The sequence below is a fragment of the Boleophthalmus pectinirostris genome, unplaced genomic scaffold (assembly GCF_026225935.1).
Source record: "Boleophthalmus pectinirostris isolate CB_2022bp ecotype Guang Dong unplaced genomic scaffold, ASM2622593v1 HiC_scaffold_9, whole genome shotgun sequence".
Taxonomy (NCBI): Eukaryota; Metazoa; Chordata; class Actinopteri; order Gobiiformes; family Gobiidae; genus Boleophthalmus; species Boleophthalmus pectinirostris.
Window position 1 is genome coordinate 4,119,333 of NW_026571541.1, and position 16,455 is coordinate 4,135,787.

Genomic DNA, 16,455 nt, shown 5'->3' on the forward strand with positions numbered 1-16,455 from the left:
TAAAAAATGGTGATAAGATATGTTTTATTAAATATTATTATCATTGTTTACAGTGCCACATACAGGTGGCATTACATTGTTTTCACTCAGTGCTCCGTTGTCGTCTGGACGTGAATATTTATTGATCCAACACGTGTGTGGACGCAAATTTTTTTCAGCCCATAAAATAAAAAATCAAGGAGCGTTGTCGTGTGGATGTAGCCTAAACCTCGCAACCAGACCAAGTTACAGGTCAGATCTGTGGAGAGGCAATGCCGCTCACAGTCAGTTTTTCAAGGTATTTTTGAGCCATAATACCACCTGTAACTGAATAAATATAATTTACAGTCCAGGCAGAGCAATGACAAGCCATGTCAGAATGTTGTTAGTTCATCACAAACATACCTGGCATTGTGTTTTGTTTCATTCACACGTTTGAGTAATCCTGCATTAGTCTACATCTCCAATGCTTAGAATAATAGCTACCTTTTTACTTTTAGTTCAGTAGAAAATGAAAACTCCAAGGCTGAAATTATCCAAATATTTCTAGTGAAGATGAACGGACTTTAAAAACAGAGTGGAACACTTGCTGTACTGCCACATGACATCACAAAGTGGAAAGGAGCGTTTTCTGTTTGAGAAAAGAACTAAATATGCAAGGTTTGTGTGTTAAAAATATGATTAAAACAAAAAACAACTCCGGAAATGTATTTGATGAGGAAACAAAATTATAACATAGAAAACAGCGTAATACAGGCCCGTTACAGGTGCACCAAATAACGTTTCTAGTTGAGGGTCTCTCTGGAGATTCTTTACCTGAAATGTCTCACAGTGTGGCATTAAAGCATCTACCCTGTGTTTAGTCAATTACAGGTGTTTTAACTGATAAAATAGACTGAAAACATAGATTCTTGCTGAGTTCCTGTCCACAGATCTGACCTGACCTTAGCCTCGTGGCATCACCTGCTTGTCAGCTAAGTTTAATGTCATACTGTGGAACATTACACGCAAATAATCACGTCTCCACGGACACAAGCAGATGACAGACCTTCCACCACAAAAAACTGCAGAGTGAACCTTTAAGTGACAGTAGTCGCGCTAGGAAAATATGTGGCTTTCTGAGAACCACTTCATCTCAGCCTGGAGTCCAAAATATGTTTAATAGTTTCTAAATGAGAATTCCATTTACCAGTGAATGAAATAAATTCTCAGTTAAACAAAAATTGGAAATTTAGAGAATGCATCATCTACAGAGAATACTAACCCTAACAAATGTCATGGTTCACTCTAGTTCATATCAAAACACTGAAACACTGAACATGGATGTAACAATGCTTTTCATTTTACAATACAATTTACAAACAACATATAAGAATACCTATAGTCTATTACGTATTAGACAGACATTTTCATTTTTGATCAATGCTTTTTGTGCCTGTATCGTGTTTATTTTGTTCAAAACAAACTAAAATAGATTAACTTAGCTGTATGTTCAATGACAGATACAGGACTACATTCATACCAAACCCTTATGGAACAGATAATACTCCCTACAACTAGAGGTGTGTAAAAATATCAAAATATCGACATATCATATTGTTTAATGTGATGATATAGTATCGATATCGTGGGCTGCTGTATCAATACATATCGTCAAATGTATTTTTTGGTATATTTTATTAAATTATTTTGTTTCAGCTACAGTTTTGTTGCTTATTTATGTGACACATTTGACATTTTTGCTGTTTTGATGATTAAAATGTTTGTGTTTCATATGAACTTTGCACAAGAAGTGACTTAAAGACTTTTAGTATCGCAGCCAAAATTTAGCCATTATTTTTTATTGAACTGTATCGAATCGATTTGAAATATATTGTATCGAAATTGCACTGTATCTCGATATGTGTCGTATCATGGCCTATGTCTCAATGTATCGAGGTATATATCGTATCAACTTTCAACTTCTTAAACAGCCCTACCTACAACTGTACAACAACTCACCATTATGGAACAGATAATACTCCCTACAACTGTACAACAACTCACCCTTATGGAACAGATAATACTCCCTACAACTGTACAACAACTCACCCTTAAGGAACAGATAATACTCCCTACAACTGCACAACAACTGACACTTATGGAACAGATAATACTACCCTACAACTGTACAACTCACTACAATTTAACATTAAATAACTTTATGTCCTTTATTTCATCTTTCCCCATTTCCTGTACGACCTCTTATATACCTGAGATATATTTGCATTAGTATATTTTTATTTTTACTTGTACATTTTACATTTATATAATTATGTCTTATTTGACACCAGTCTCTTGTTATTTTTGCTACTTATTGAATTTATTATTACCATTTATAATTTTGCTCTTTGTTATTATATTATATTGTGATGTGTGAGCTGCTGTGTCCAAGTCATTTCCCTTGTGGATCATTAAAGTTTGTCTAAATCTAAAACGATGTCATCTTGAAGTACACAGTAATATTATCAGCTGGAGCTCACCTGGTCGGACCAGAGGCGGCGCAGAAGCAGCTGGGGCACTCTCACCATTGGCTGTACCTTCTGATCCAGATATGGCTGACTATAAAAAGAAAAGCAAGCATTATTGTGGATTTTTTTTGCTATAAACATTTCACAGAAGGTCTTAGATAGGAAATAAGTGTTTATAAGTGTTTCAAATCACAATAAAATATATAGTTATAACTTAAAAGCCCCATATTACACCATTTTCTGATATATGTTATAATCTATGTTCATGGTTCCTCATCAAAAACATACCCACAGTTGTGTTTTCTTCCATTCACACACACACAAACACTACATATTTAGGTTAGCTTTAGTTTTTCTCTCAAACTCAAAACACTCTGATCCACCTTGTGATGTCATGTGGTAATACCGTACACATCTTCACTAGAATCATTTGGATAATTTCAGCTCCGTTTTACCTTGTGTTTAGTGGAGACTGGCAGTTCCAGAGCTGAAATTATCCAAATGATTCTAGTGAAGATGTATGGAGTTTAAAAACACAGAGGAGCACTTCTTGTAATATCACGTGACATCACAAGGTGGAAGAGAATGATTTCAGTTTGAGAGAAAAACTAAACTAACCTTAATATGCAGGGTTTGTGTGTGTGAATGAAAGAAAACACAATTCTGGGTATGTTTTTCACGGGAAACCATGAACTTAGATTATAACATAGCTGAAAAAATTGTGTAATTTGTGTTTTTAAACTCCATACATTTTCACTAGAATCATTTGGATAATTTCAGCTCTGGAATTGCCAATCTCTACTGAACAAAAGGTAAAATGTAGCTATTAACTTGAAAACTACCGCTTCATGACATCACAAGGTGGAAAAGAGCATTTTGAGCTTTAGACATGTAGACAGACAGATAATAAAATGTTATTCAAACATGTGTGAATGAAACAAAACAAAACACAGCTCCAGGTCTGTTTTTGAGGAGGACACATTATAACATGGCTTAAAGCTCACAAGAGTCCTTTAAATTGCCCAGCCTTAGGTATACTGTCAATTATAGCATTATCGTAAACCCTCTTTTAAAAGTTTTATTCCATTTGCCCTGCCCTAAAACAGTGTCAAACAAATAAAGCATTGTGCTGGTCTAAAATAAGGGTAAGCAGAATAACAAATCAGTGACAAATACTACCCACAGACTGTATAAAGAAGAGGACTAAGGGAGCGTGACGGCGCCCATAGCGCTCGGCTCCACTCAAATGACGCTTACGAAGCTAACAGTTGTAAAAGGACAAAATTGATCCCCAAAGAAATATTGTTCCAGCTTTCATATATTGAACGATAAGTTGATATAGTAATTATCGTGATACATGAGTGAATCCCGCTACTTTCACAACATAAATGCCGTAATGTTACTTATAATTTTATTTTTTCAGTTTTCAAATTTTTCCAAATCAAAATCAAAAATAGACAAAAAAAAAACAAAAAAACAACAAAACCCTCCAACGCCCCACCACTCTCTCCACACTCCAACATGTCACACATACTACAAGGGGCGTGCAAATATACTGAAATATCAATATATCTTTTCATGTTATGATCCAGAATTGATATCATGGACTGCTGTATCGATGTCGCAGAGAGCATTTGGTATATTTTACTAAATTATTTTGTTACAGAGCTACAGTTTTGTTGCTTGTTTAGAGGAGGGAAACATGTTTATGCGACACATTTGACATTTTCACTGTTTTGATGATTAAAATGTTTGTGTTTCATATTCATTTGGCACAAGAAGTGGTTTAACAAAGACTTTTAGCATCACAGCCATGATTTAGACATTTAAAAAAATTGAACCATATCGAGGACATGTCTGGGGTGAAGGAAGTCTGGGAGTCCCTGCTTAGACTGCTGCTCCCGCAACCCAGCCCCGGATAAACGGAAGAAAAAGGATGGATGGAAACACATCAAACTGATTAGAAATATATCGTATCGAATCAAAAGCCATCTGTATCAAGGTGTGTATCGTATGGTGGTCTATGTATCAATATATGTATTGTATCGGCAACTTCTTATAGTTACCCAGCCCTACATAGCCTGATTGATCAGCCAGTTTCACTTTGTAGAAACCGTCTGACCTCGCAGTGTTAGAATTCGTTTGCTCGACGGTAGGTGGGTACTTTTTATCATTTAACCAATCACTGCTATTTGGTTGTGACATATGTAATGGCTAACTGGTATATTAAGCTTTTCCCAAATCCCGTAGGAAGAAGGGCAATAACATCTTTCCCCTTGATAAAATTCACAAAACATTCTCTCAGGAATCGTTGACAACACTGAATGTATGGTTCTTCGCTGATTGGCTGGTGCCCAAACTTGCACTTCCGGGGTTTTTGTGAACAGTCTAGTGTATTTTGATTCCTGACTTAGTTACTGGAGAGAAATGAAACTGAGCAGAGGCACTAAGTGGCACCAACCTGGCTAAGCTCTACATATTACACACATAAAACACAAATAAATCTAATAATAACGATAGTATTAATAATAGAATAAAATCACTAGGTATTCAAACATCAACGGTGAAGAACAGTCCCATCAAAACATCTAAGAAAGGTGTCTATGTTTCATTAAAGATGCACTGTGTAACTTTTCTGGTGGAGCGTCCTTCAAATGCTTTTCTCCATGAACATGTTATTGCTTTGCCTGGAATGTTTCACAGTATGGCATTAAACTTTTCTATTTTCATGAAGACCAAACCAGACTGGAAGTTTTACATGTCAGATCTGTGGAGAGGTGACCCTGCTCACGGTCAGAATGCCTGTTTTTCTAGGTATTTTTGAGCGATAAAAACACCTGCAATTGAGTAAACATAAGGTAGAGCAGTTTAATGTTATATTGTGGAACATTCCAGACAAAGCAATAAACCCTAACCCCTAACAAAAATGTTCCACCGTTAAAGACACGCTGCTTCAAACTCACAGAATACAGAATTTTTTTCAGGGTGCAGAGTGTTTGGTTCTGTCATAAACCAAAGAGTTAAGATTTAAAATATAAAACAGACTGAAACAGAGTAAAGGATCATGGTCTATGTAGTTCCCTCTATTTCTTTTAGTTATTGCTGCACCATAATGATGAATTTAAAGGGACAGTCAGGAATTTTGGGCATAGTGAGCCAGAGTGTTGGAGACGTGTGGAGACACTTTTTGAAATATTCCATGACGATAGGCCAGTGCATTTCAATGGGGGCGGGGGTTCAATAAGGTATAGTGTCTTGGTTTCGTCTTGTAAATCTGTATTTTTTTCTCAGTTTAAAAATCCCATATTAGGCAAAATTGACTGTTTGGAGCTTTAAGCCAAGTTATAATGCTGTTACGTCAACAAAAACAGACCTGGAGTTGTGTTTGAGTTATCCTGCATTATTAGTCTGTCTACATCTACAAAACTTAAAGGGACAGTCTGGAATTTTGGACAATGGGCCTCATTTCCCAGTTAGCCAGACTGTTGGAGACGTGTGGAGACACTTTTTGAAATATTCCATCCAGTCCTTGTATTTGCAGAGGTCTCTGGTGCTAGGCTAGTGCATGTCAATGGCCATAGTTATTCTGCCACTAAAAACAGTCTTACTCACGCCACAAAACACCCAAAACAAATCTATTATTACACCAGACTGACCATGTAAATGTCTGTGTTGATAGAATAATGTTTGAATTAAAACTAACCTTGCATCGCATGAATCGTCGCATGTTGAGGGACTATTTTCTCATATATCAGTCCGCCGCTGCCGAGCTTTCTGTCAGCAATTACAACTCGTTGCTGCTGCTCAGACATGAATCCTTGAAATGCAAGGGTTGGTTTTACTTCTAAAATTATTCTATTGACACAGACATTCACATGGACAGTCTGGTGTAATAATAGATTTGTTTTGTGTGTTTTGTGGAGTGGGTAAGACCATTTTTAGTGGCAGGACAACTATGACCGTTTGACATGCACTAGTCTAACACCAGCGACCTGTCTCCACACGTCTCCAACATTCTGGCTCATAGGGCCCCGTCCACACTAGTACGTATTCGAATCGTTTTCGTTGTGGATGCCGTGTTCGTTCACACTAATCTGATTGAAAACGGCTCCAGAGACAGAACGATCTGGTGACGTCAGCTCCTACGAATTCATCTGAGTAAGGATCTGATCTGGCACTGTGTGGACACCTGAAAACGCTGATACGCTGATGTAGGTCTGTGCACCGCGAAGTAGCTAATTCACTGCCAAAACGCTAAGAGGCTAGAATATATTCATAAATACGATCTATGCATGTGACCTGCAGACGTATAATCTCTGAAAAGTTTAACATGAACCATCTCCAATGCAATAGAAACACAGCACAGATTCACTATCAGCAGAACACCCCTCTGTCACAGAAAGAACACTCATCTTCCACAGAGTCGTATCCTTTAGTCCGACAGAAACTGAAACACATCAGCGCATAAAACGTAAACAAATATGCTCAAAGCTGTGTGAATAGGGAAGGGTAAGGATAAGGAAGGACACAGAAACAACGTGTTTGGACGAAGATCGTTTCCAATACAGTGATACATGGATTCGTTTCAGTGTAAACAGGGTCTAGGAAATGAGGTTCTATGTCCAAAATTCTGGACTGTCCCTTTAAGCAAAGAGTCTTTAGATTCAATATACTGCAATAGCCCATGATATTACTGAAAGACTTATAACGACGAGAGACCACGATATTTCGGTTATTGTTTCGTCTCTAGTTTTGACACATCTTTGACTTACTTGTGGTGGAGTTGGAGTCGCGCCACTTCGCCCACCAGACATAATCTCCTCGGTGATGTCGCGGCCGCCTTGGTTTGGGTCTCTTATCCTGATCTGTGGAGGAGAGAGCGGACAGCTTAGTCCACACAGTAGAAAAATGCGTGTTTGTTCAAAAAAATTAAAGGAATTTGACAATGTTGTTCAAGTCACATTCTCTGGCTTCCTCTTGTCGCATTGTCACCGTCTTGTATTGATTGAAGGCGTCAAGATTGAAACAACAATGACCACCATAAAAATTCCACTGCTGCTAACTGCGCTCTAGAGACTTTACTTAGAGCTAAAGGTCCTAGATTCTAGATTCTTCTGGCCATGTTATAATGCTGTTACCTCGTCAAAAACACACCCAGAGTTGTGATTTGTTTCATTCGCACGTTTGAATAATCCTGCGTTATTAGTCATTCTACATCTTCAAAGCTTAAAATGCTCTTTTCCTTGTGATGTCATGCTGTGGTAGCTTTTCATTTAACAGCTACCTTTTACCTTTAGTTTAGTTTAGAGCAAACCTGGGCATTGTAAAGCTCCCGTGCCACAAACAGTGCTTTGGTTGACTCTGACCAGCCAGTTTAAGCTCATTTAAAATGACAAAATAAACATATTTTATCATTTTTACCTCATGCATGGACTAAAGTTGCACTGCTTTTATTTTAGGTGTTTTTTTTTTATGTCATTTTTATAAAGCAGCGTCACTTTTTCATTGCTTAGTCATAACATAAACTTGTACCAGTCTGACTAGTCCATAAAAACAATGTTATTTACTGCTTTTTGTAAAGAAATACAATTAATATTATATTATACAGAATTGAGTTAAACATTTTGGCCCAGCCCTCCACAATATTTTCTGTTTCTCATGTGATCCCACGGAAAAATAAAAAATAAAAATTGCCCACCCCTGGGTTAGAGTTTGGCAATTCCAGGCCTGAAATGATCCAAATGATTCTAGTGAAGGTGTAAATAAGTTTAAAAACACAGTGGAGCTGAGAACTTGGCCTAAATATGCAGGATTTGTGTGTTAAACATGTGCGAATGAAAAAACACAACTCCAGGTATATTTGTGTAGAGGAAACTACAATACAAGTGGACTAAGCGATTGTGACGTTACCCACAGTGTTCAGTTCCAGTCAGATGAAGCTTGTGATGTTAGTGGTTACAGGAAAGCTCCATATTAGGAATAGAATTAATTATGGACAAAATAGCCAACAGGAATCATGTCAGAATCAAAACACCAGGATCACGTCGAGCGGGTTAACACGAACATTTTAAGACCAAAATGACGAGGCTCATTAAAGCAGTTACAGAGAGAGGGACGACAATATTCTAATGCAAGTCAATGGGAATCAGGGTCAGTAGGACTCAGAAGCGCCCACATGCCAACTTCCTATTCAAAACGCGGCGACTTGAGAGTTAGTTATGTCCATTTTTCTATATATAGTCTATGATTATAACATAGATCAAGAAAATAGTGCAATACGGACCTTTTAAGAACTTTAATTTTGGCAGTTGAAAAATTTTAGAAATGCACTAATTAACCAAGTATCCAGGTTTCAGTTCATAGTGCACATTTAAAACTTTTCTGAGCAGACCAATACAAAAATCCCAAACTGCAAAAAAGCTTGTCCAAAATTTAAGATAAAACACTCAAGTCATACAAAGGGCTACCAGTTTGATTCGTTCTTCTGAAATAACACATTTGCTCAGTTTGCCTTTAGTTATACATTATAAATAATGATAATCATCTACGTGAAGACACTGATCACATTAATAATTTCTCACAATAATCATTATCAATGACTTCAAGGTGGAAAACAGATCAGATCAATATTCAACACTTTATTCATCTCAGTTAAATTTTTAAGTACAGTGGCGAGGCAAAAATTCAGTTTGTCGACTGGACAAAAGTTAGTTTGGTTGAAGATGTTTCTTCAGTTCTGGAAAATTGAAGAAGCAGCTTGGATGACTGAATTTTCTCCATCATTGCTTCTATGAGTGTGTTTAAATGCACATCAGTGTCCTGGTTTCTTGATATAATCTTGCACATGTGCAAGTTCAAAAAATTATATATTTAATAAACCAGGAAAAATACAAACAACCGTGAGCTCCGTTAGCAGAGGAAGCTCAGGAGGTTCTAACCAGCGGTAAGGAGCTATGAGATATCCCACAATCCACTGCACAGATCAAACCCAATGTTTTCAAAGACTACTGTACACTTTCTACACTGCAGCAGATTCTTAATTAAAATCTTCTGCATAGATAAACTCAACTTTGCAACATATAAACCATAACCACATAACCACTATAGAGCCACATCAGCCCGACTGATAATATAATTCAGCTTTGCACACATTTGTTTACATACACGAAACTTGAAACCACATGGTTCATTTGCATAAACTGTCAGCAAAAACAACAAAAAAAAAAAACAGCTCGCTCATCTAAAATTGGTTATCTAAACCTCATGTATAATGAATATATTTTTAAGATATTGTCATTTTTAAATCAATATAAATTAAAGGGTGATTAAAAAAGAATAGCAACATAATACAATTTTATTTTAGAGGCAGCGCTGTTGAGCTGTTGAGCCCCTGACTTAAATGTACCAGAAAATGATTTAAAAGTAGTGAAATTATCATGCAGCATGAACAGAAAATAAAAAATAAAACTATATATAAATAAACTACCTCTAGACTAGAATTAATCCAATTTAGAACCAGAACCAAAATAAATCTGAAAACAAGATGAATAACCTGATTTAAGTTTTTAAATCTAGGCCAGATTAGAGAAATCTGGAGTGCATACTTCCCGTAGTTCTTTGCTCCAAGATTAGCACGCTCCATAACACGTCCTCATTCATACAGGATTTTATATTAAAGTGCACTGCGTAACATTTCTGTTGGAGGGTCTGCCACCTGTTTGTGCCCGTGGAAATGTCACCGCTTTGTCTGGAATCCACGGATAAAAGCTGTCTATCACGACAGAGACGAGCAGATTACAGCGCTACGTTACATTACAGTTCACATCTGTGGAGAGGCGCCTCTATTCACAGAAGGAAGTATTGCATTTTTCAGCAATAAAAACAGCAGGTAATGAATAAATGTTAGACGGATATGTTGAATGTCATACCACGGAACATTCCAGTCAAAGCAATAAAGTCTCCATGGAGAAAAGTAAGTAAGAAAAAGTCACACAATGCACCTTTAACTACCATCTAATTAACAACAACATTTGCCAAACGTGACTAGGCCTTTGGTTTGATCCTGTGTTTAGTCATTCTTCCTCTTCTTCTTCTTCTGTTGCTTCTGCTACTGTGCAAGAAATGGAAAAACTTAACATAAAGGAGTGCCTCTGTGTCCACTGCAAACACGTGTCTTCTATTCTCCGCTTTTCTCTCACTCACGCTCGAAATGCTTACCCAAAGTAGTCAGCGCATGTCACTAAACTGGTATGAACTAGAACCAACTACTCAACTACTCCGCGCAAAACAAAACTCTGCACGGCCTCCTCCCCTCTCCTCCTCCTCCTCCTTCTTCTCCTCTGTCAACGTCGTGATCCGAATCCATGACCGGTTCTTACCTGACGGAACGTGTGTGTGTCAAAAAATGCCCCCGGGACCGGCGTTAGCAGTCATAGCAAGGACTTCGGGTTCGAACGCCTGGACTTTGGACGCCGCAGAACTCAGCTCGGCGGAAACATGGCCGGTGCGATCAGGGTGCCGCAGCTCGAACCGCCGTGCGCAAGCCTGGTCGGGGTTTTAAAAGTTGACAGCGGCGCACGAGCTAACTACCAACTAGCCTGACTGTCCCTCCCTACTTTCTCACAACAGAAAGAGAGAGAGAAAAGAGAGAGAGGAGAGAGAGGAGGGAGAGAGAGAGAGAGAGAGGGGAAAAAAAGCATAAAGTGACTGGCCTTGTAAAGCAATGGTATTGGAATGTGCACCCCCGCCCTCAGAAACAGTTAGTTAAAAGGGCTTGTGGGCTTGTGCGCGAAGGAGGGGCACGGGATGGGAAGAGCAAAAAAAAAAAAAAAAAAAAAAAAAAAAAAAAAAAAGTTATTAAATCTGTAAGGGCCAGAGCGGAAACTCCCACTTTTCTCCAGGATAGTGCTGTCACATTGGAGAGAAAGACACCCGTCACTCCTCTGGTGGAGAGGGAAGAGAGACGAAGAGAAAGAGGAGGGGCAGAAGGAGAGAGAGAGAGAGAGAGGAGGGGCAGAAGGAGAAAGAGAGAGAGAGGAGGGGCAAAAGAAGAGAGAGGGTGTGCAGAAGGGGGGAGAGAGAGAGAGAAAGGGAGAGAGGGGGGACAGAAGGAAAGAGAGAGTGGCAGAAGGAGCGAGCGAGGGAGGGACACAGACAGAGGTAGGGAGGGAGGGAGAGATCAGGAGAGAGAAAGAGAGAAAGAGTGGCGAGTGAGAAGATAGTAAGAGATAGTAAGAGAGAAGAGAAAGAGAGGGGGAGAGAGACAGACAGAGGTAGGGAGGGAGAGAGAGATGGTGAGAGAGAAAAGAGGGAGAGACAGAAAGAGAGGAGAGTGAGAGAGGGGCAGAGGGAGAGACAGAGAGGGGGGAGCGAGGGAGAGAGACAGACAGAGCTAAGGAGGGAGAGACAGTGAGAGAGAAAAGAGATAGAGACAGAAAGAGAGAAAGAGAGGAGAAGGGGAGAGAGAGACAGAACGAGCGAGAGAGGGGAGAGACAGACAGAGCTAGGGAGGGAGAGATGGTGGGAGAGAAAAGAGAGGGAGAGAGACAGACAGAGATAGAGAGAGACAGAGAGAGAAAAGAGGGAGATAGATAGACAGAGGTACGGGGGGAGAGATAATGAGAGAGAAAAGTGGGAGAGACAGAATGAGAGAAAGACAGGAAAGTGAGAGAGGGGCAGAAGGAGTGGCAGAGCGGGGGGAGTGAGGGAGAAAGACAGAGGTAGGGAGGAAGAGATAGTGAGAGAGAAAAGAGAGAGAGAGAGAGAGAGACAGACAGAGCTAAGAAGGGAGAAATAGTGAGAGAGAAAAGAGAGAGAGACAGAGGTAGGAGGAAAGAGACAGTGAGAGAGAAAAGTGGGAGAGACAGAATGAGAGAAAGACAGGAGAGTGAGAGAGGGGCAGAAGGAGAGACAGAGAGGGGAGAGTGAGGGAGAGATAGAGAGAAGAGAGAGAAGAGAGAGACAGGGAGAGAGAGACAGACAGAGGTAGGAAGGGAGAGATAGTGAAAGAGAAAAGAGACACAGAAAGACAGAAAGAGGAGGAGGAGAGACAGGCGGGAGGAGAAGGGAGAGAGATAGACAGAGCTTGGGAGGGAGAATTAGTGAGAAAGTAAAGAGAAGGAGAGAGACAGCGAGAGAGAGAGAGGAGGGGAGGCAGAAAGAGAGAAAGAGAGAGGGAGGGGGAGAGAGAAGCCAGAGGAAGAGTGGTTGCTAAGCCCTTCCGCTCGGCAGTGGGAGGGGACCTATGGCCACGTGGAGCTGAGCTATGTGCTGACATGTCGTTCACCCCCCTCCTCCGCTCCCCTGCCCTCCCCTCCCCTCTCCGTTTTTTTTTTTTTTTCACATCGGATTTATGCAGTTCGGTGGTCGGGAGCTGCAGAGGGGCTGAAAGGGTAAAATGTTTGCAGTGTGGGGCAATAAGCATGACATAAGATCACGCACACGGCTCGAGATTACAGCCGGCGCAGCAGCGGTGCTGAAGCCGCCCGAACAGAATGTGACTTAAGCAGAATCAAACGAAAGCTACATCTGGAAGTAACATTGAAAGCCCAGAACGATGACTCCGTGCCAAAGGATTCAAATGGAAATACATTCTCTTAGCTTTCACTTCGTCAATAAAGTTTCGGTCTAACGTGCAGTTCTTGTGTTAAAGAAAGACGCACGGTGTAACTTTTCGACTGGGGGTCCGTCACTTGCTTGTTTCCCTCGGAGATGTCATCGATGTGCCTGGAATGTCTCACAGTGTGACATTAAACAGCTCCACTTCACATTTTCACGTTTAATCTATTACAGGTGGTTTTCTGACTCAAAAATACCAGGCAGTCTGACTCTGAGCGGAGTCGCCTCTCCACAGATCCGGTTTAGTCTCCATGATGATAGAAAGATTTAATGACATACTGTGAAACATTCTAGCCATAGTAATAATATCTCCATTAAGGGTGTGCAAAAATATTGAAATATCGATATATGGTATCGTTTAACGTGATGATACAGTATCAATATCATGGGCTGCTGTATCGATATATCGCCAAGAGGATTTTTTGGTATATTTTACTAAATTATTTTGTTACAGCACTGCAGTTTTGTTGCTTGTTCAGAGGAAGAAAACTCATTTATGCAACACATTTGACATTTTCACTGTTTTGATGATTAAAATGAGAAAATAATTGGTTTAACAAAGACTTTTAGTATCACAGCTAGGGATGGGCATTCTATAAAATTTTCTTAACGATCGATTATTGGTTAATCATTAACGTTTTTATATTAGAATTATCATCATTATTATTACTATCTGCACTACTAATCTGCATAAATAAACTCAACTTTACGACATATAAACCGTAACGACTCTAGAGCCACATCAGCCCGTTTGAGATTAGAATGTGTCACCTGGCAAAGCTTTTTCATGTTTTTCGGTGTCCTGGTGCTTTGAGGTTCCTGGCACCACCACTGGACACCGAAACATATGTGCTGCTTTGTACACTGTGCACCCACTCCCACTTATCTCGACCAGGACGGAAAGCAGGGAATTCCTTGTACAAATCATCGTTAAATACACATTTGTGCTTCGGCATGTTGCAGGCTGACCGACTGTTTGTGTCTGCTCGCTCCTTCTGAGTTACAGACGCTACGAGAGATGCTCAGTTTAATGGCCCAATGAGCGGTAATGAAAACCCGGACATTTGCATCACTTTATAAAAAAACAGCCCGGACGGCCAGGATAGGACATGGAAAACGGACATGTCCGGGGAAAAACTGACTTTTGGTCACCCTACGCTATGCACAGCAACCTACATTCGGTTTGTCGATTAAAAATTAATGTAATCGACGAAATTCTTAATGATCAATTATCGATTAATCGACTAATCATACCCATCCCTAATCACAGCCATGATTTAGTCTTTATTTTTTATTGAACCATATCAAAATCGATTTGAAATAGATTGTATTGAATCATATTGAATCATAAGCTCACTGTTATCGTTTATGTATCGAGGTATGTATTGTATCAGCAACTTCTGAATGATACTCAGCCCTAATATCCATGTAGAAAAACATTTGACGGACCCTCCACCAGAAAAATGATACAATGCATCTTTCAATCTTTGAATCGGACTAACAAGTATCCCTGTAGTATCCAAGATATTAGATAATGTATTCAAGTCACAAGTTTGATTAGACGAGTCAAAGTTTCAAATAATTAAAGGCACTATACCTGATTTTTATTCATTTTTTTCTTAAAATATGAAAAACAGACGAGCGGCTTACAGCGCTCTCTATCTGTGCACCTTTTTTGTGTGGGTTTTTTTTTTTTTTTTGTGTTTATTTGTATGTGTTTTCACATCTTGTACGTCAAATGGACTTTAATATTCACTACAACTGTATGATGTACTGACTTACTGGACATTGGTTTCCAACATCTGCATCTCATTATCGTGTGTAAAATGACAATACAGACTTTCTTTTCTTTTCTATTCTATTCTAAAAGAGGCTTTCCTGTTGTGTTCACGTGGCTCTGCCCTGGGGCTTCAGGGCACAGAGGACACAGAGGAGGGACACTTTTGTCCTGGGGGCTGTTCCTCTCCTCAAACTGCCCTTACACAGATCTGCTGACAATATCTGACCAGTCCTGCTGTGAAACTGCACTGAGACCTTTGACTGAGCGTTTTTCAGAACTTTGAGAGGTCAGAGCAGAGTTTTGCCGTCATGGTAATGCTAATCGTACACTTCTTTACACAATACAATAAAGCTGCACTGGGATAAGACACGTTTTGCTCGGAAAAAGGAAAGACAGACGTACGGATGAGCCAAGTTATTATTGTATTATTATATCATTGTACTTTGCAGCAGCTTTCTGTTTCAAAAGTCTCACATTTGAAACCAGTCGTGTCAATTGTCTGTCCTTTTCAGAGCTCATTTAGAGGCATTTGTTGAACTCTTTAAAAACACAGTGGAGCACTTCCTGTATAACCATATGGCATCACAAGGTGGAACAGTCTGTTTTCAGTTTGAGAGAAGAACTCAGCCTAAATCTGCAGGGTTTGTGTGTTAAACGAGTGAATGAAACAAAACACAACTCCAGGTCTGTTTGTGATGAGGAAACAACATCAGAAAATAGCTTTTTAAATAGCAACTTGGAGAGAACATGGATAACTGATGCATTTCCCAAATTGTTCAACTGCCAGAATCCAAGAATCCAGTTTTCAGTGTATCATAAGCTGCTGCTGCTATGTGTTTTAAAGTCTCCCATTTGAAACCAGTTTAGTGAGTTGTCTGTCCTTTTCAGAGCTCGTTTAGAGGCATTTGTTGAACTTGCGTGGGTTGTGTGGCAGACTGTGTTGGAGCCGGGGTCAGGGCCCAGGGGAACAGTTCAAAGTCCTCCCCAGACGACCACAGGCGCTGATAAGAACCAAGCTCCCCATAAAAGAGCACAGGTATTCAGGCAATATGTAGGTCGAGAACTGAGAGGGTTGGTGTATTCACGTCTGTAGATCTGAATTTAAATACACGTGAAAATAGTCTTAACACTTACAGGTCTGATATTGCTCTATTTTCTCAGCTATGCTATAATTGTAAAAGTTGTTTCTTCATCACAGACAGACCTGGAGTTGTGTTCTGTTTCATTCACACATGTTTAACACACTCTTCTCTCAATCTGAAAACTCATTCCACCTTGTAATGTCATGTGGTAATGCAGTAAGTGCTCCTCTGTGTTTTTAAACTCCATACAGCTTCACTAGAATCATTTGGATAAGTCTGCCGGAATCTCTACTGAACTACCATATTTTTCTGACTATAAGTTGCACTTTTTTCATGGTTTGGGTGTTTCCTGCAACTTACACTCCGGTGCGACTTATATATTAAAATTTTCACACTGACAGCCGCGAGAGGCTCTAGGCCTGTGTGTCAGTTTTCTGCGCATGTCTCCTGCAGAAAAAGCCACTGTCCAGCTGCAAGTAGTGAAATA

At 39.6% G+C, this 16,455-nt stretch overlaps 1 protein-coding gene across 1 annotated transcript in view; it reads right to left on the reverse strand.

Annotated features, from left to right (window-relative positions):
• The window catches only part of LOC110163268 (eukaryotic translation initiation factor 4 gamma 1-like), an 85,318-nt gene that overhangs the window by 24,833 nt on the left and 44,030 nt on the right, over positions 1–16,455 (reverse strand). The window contains 2 exon segments of the mRNA XM_055166795.1: positions 2,502–2,580; positions 7,262–7,354. Of these exon segments, the coding sequence (XP_055022770.1) occupies positions 2,502–2,580; positions 7,262–7,354 (172 nt within the window).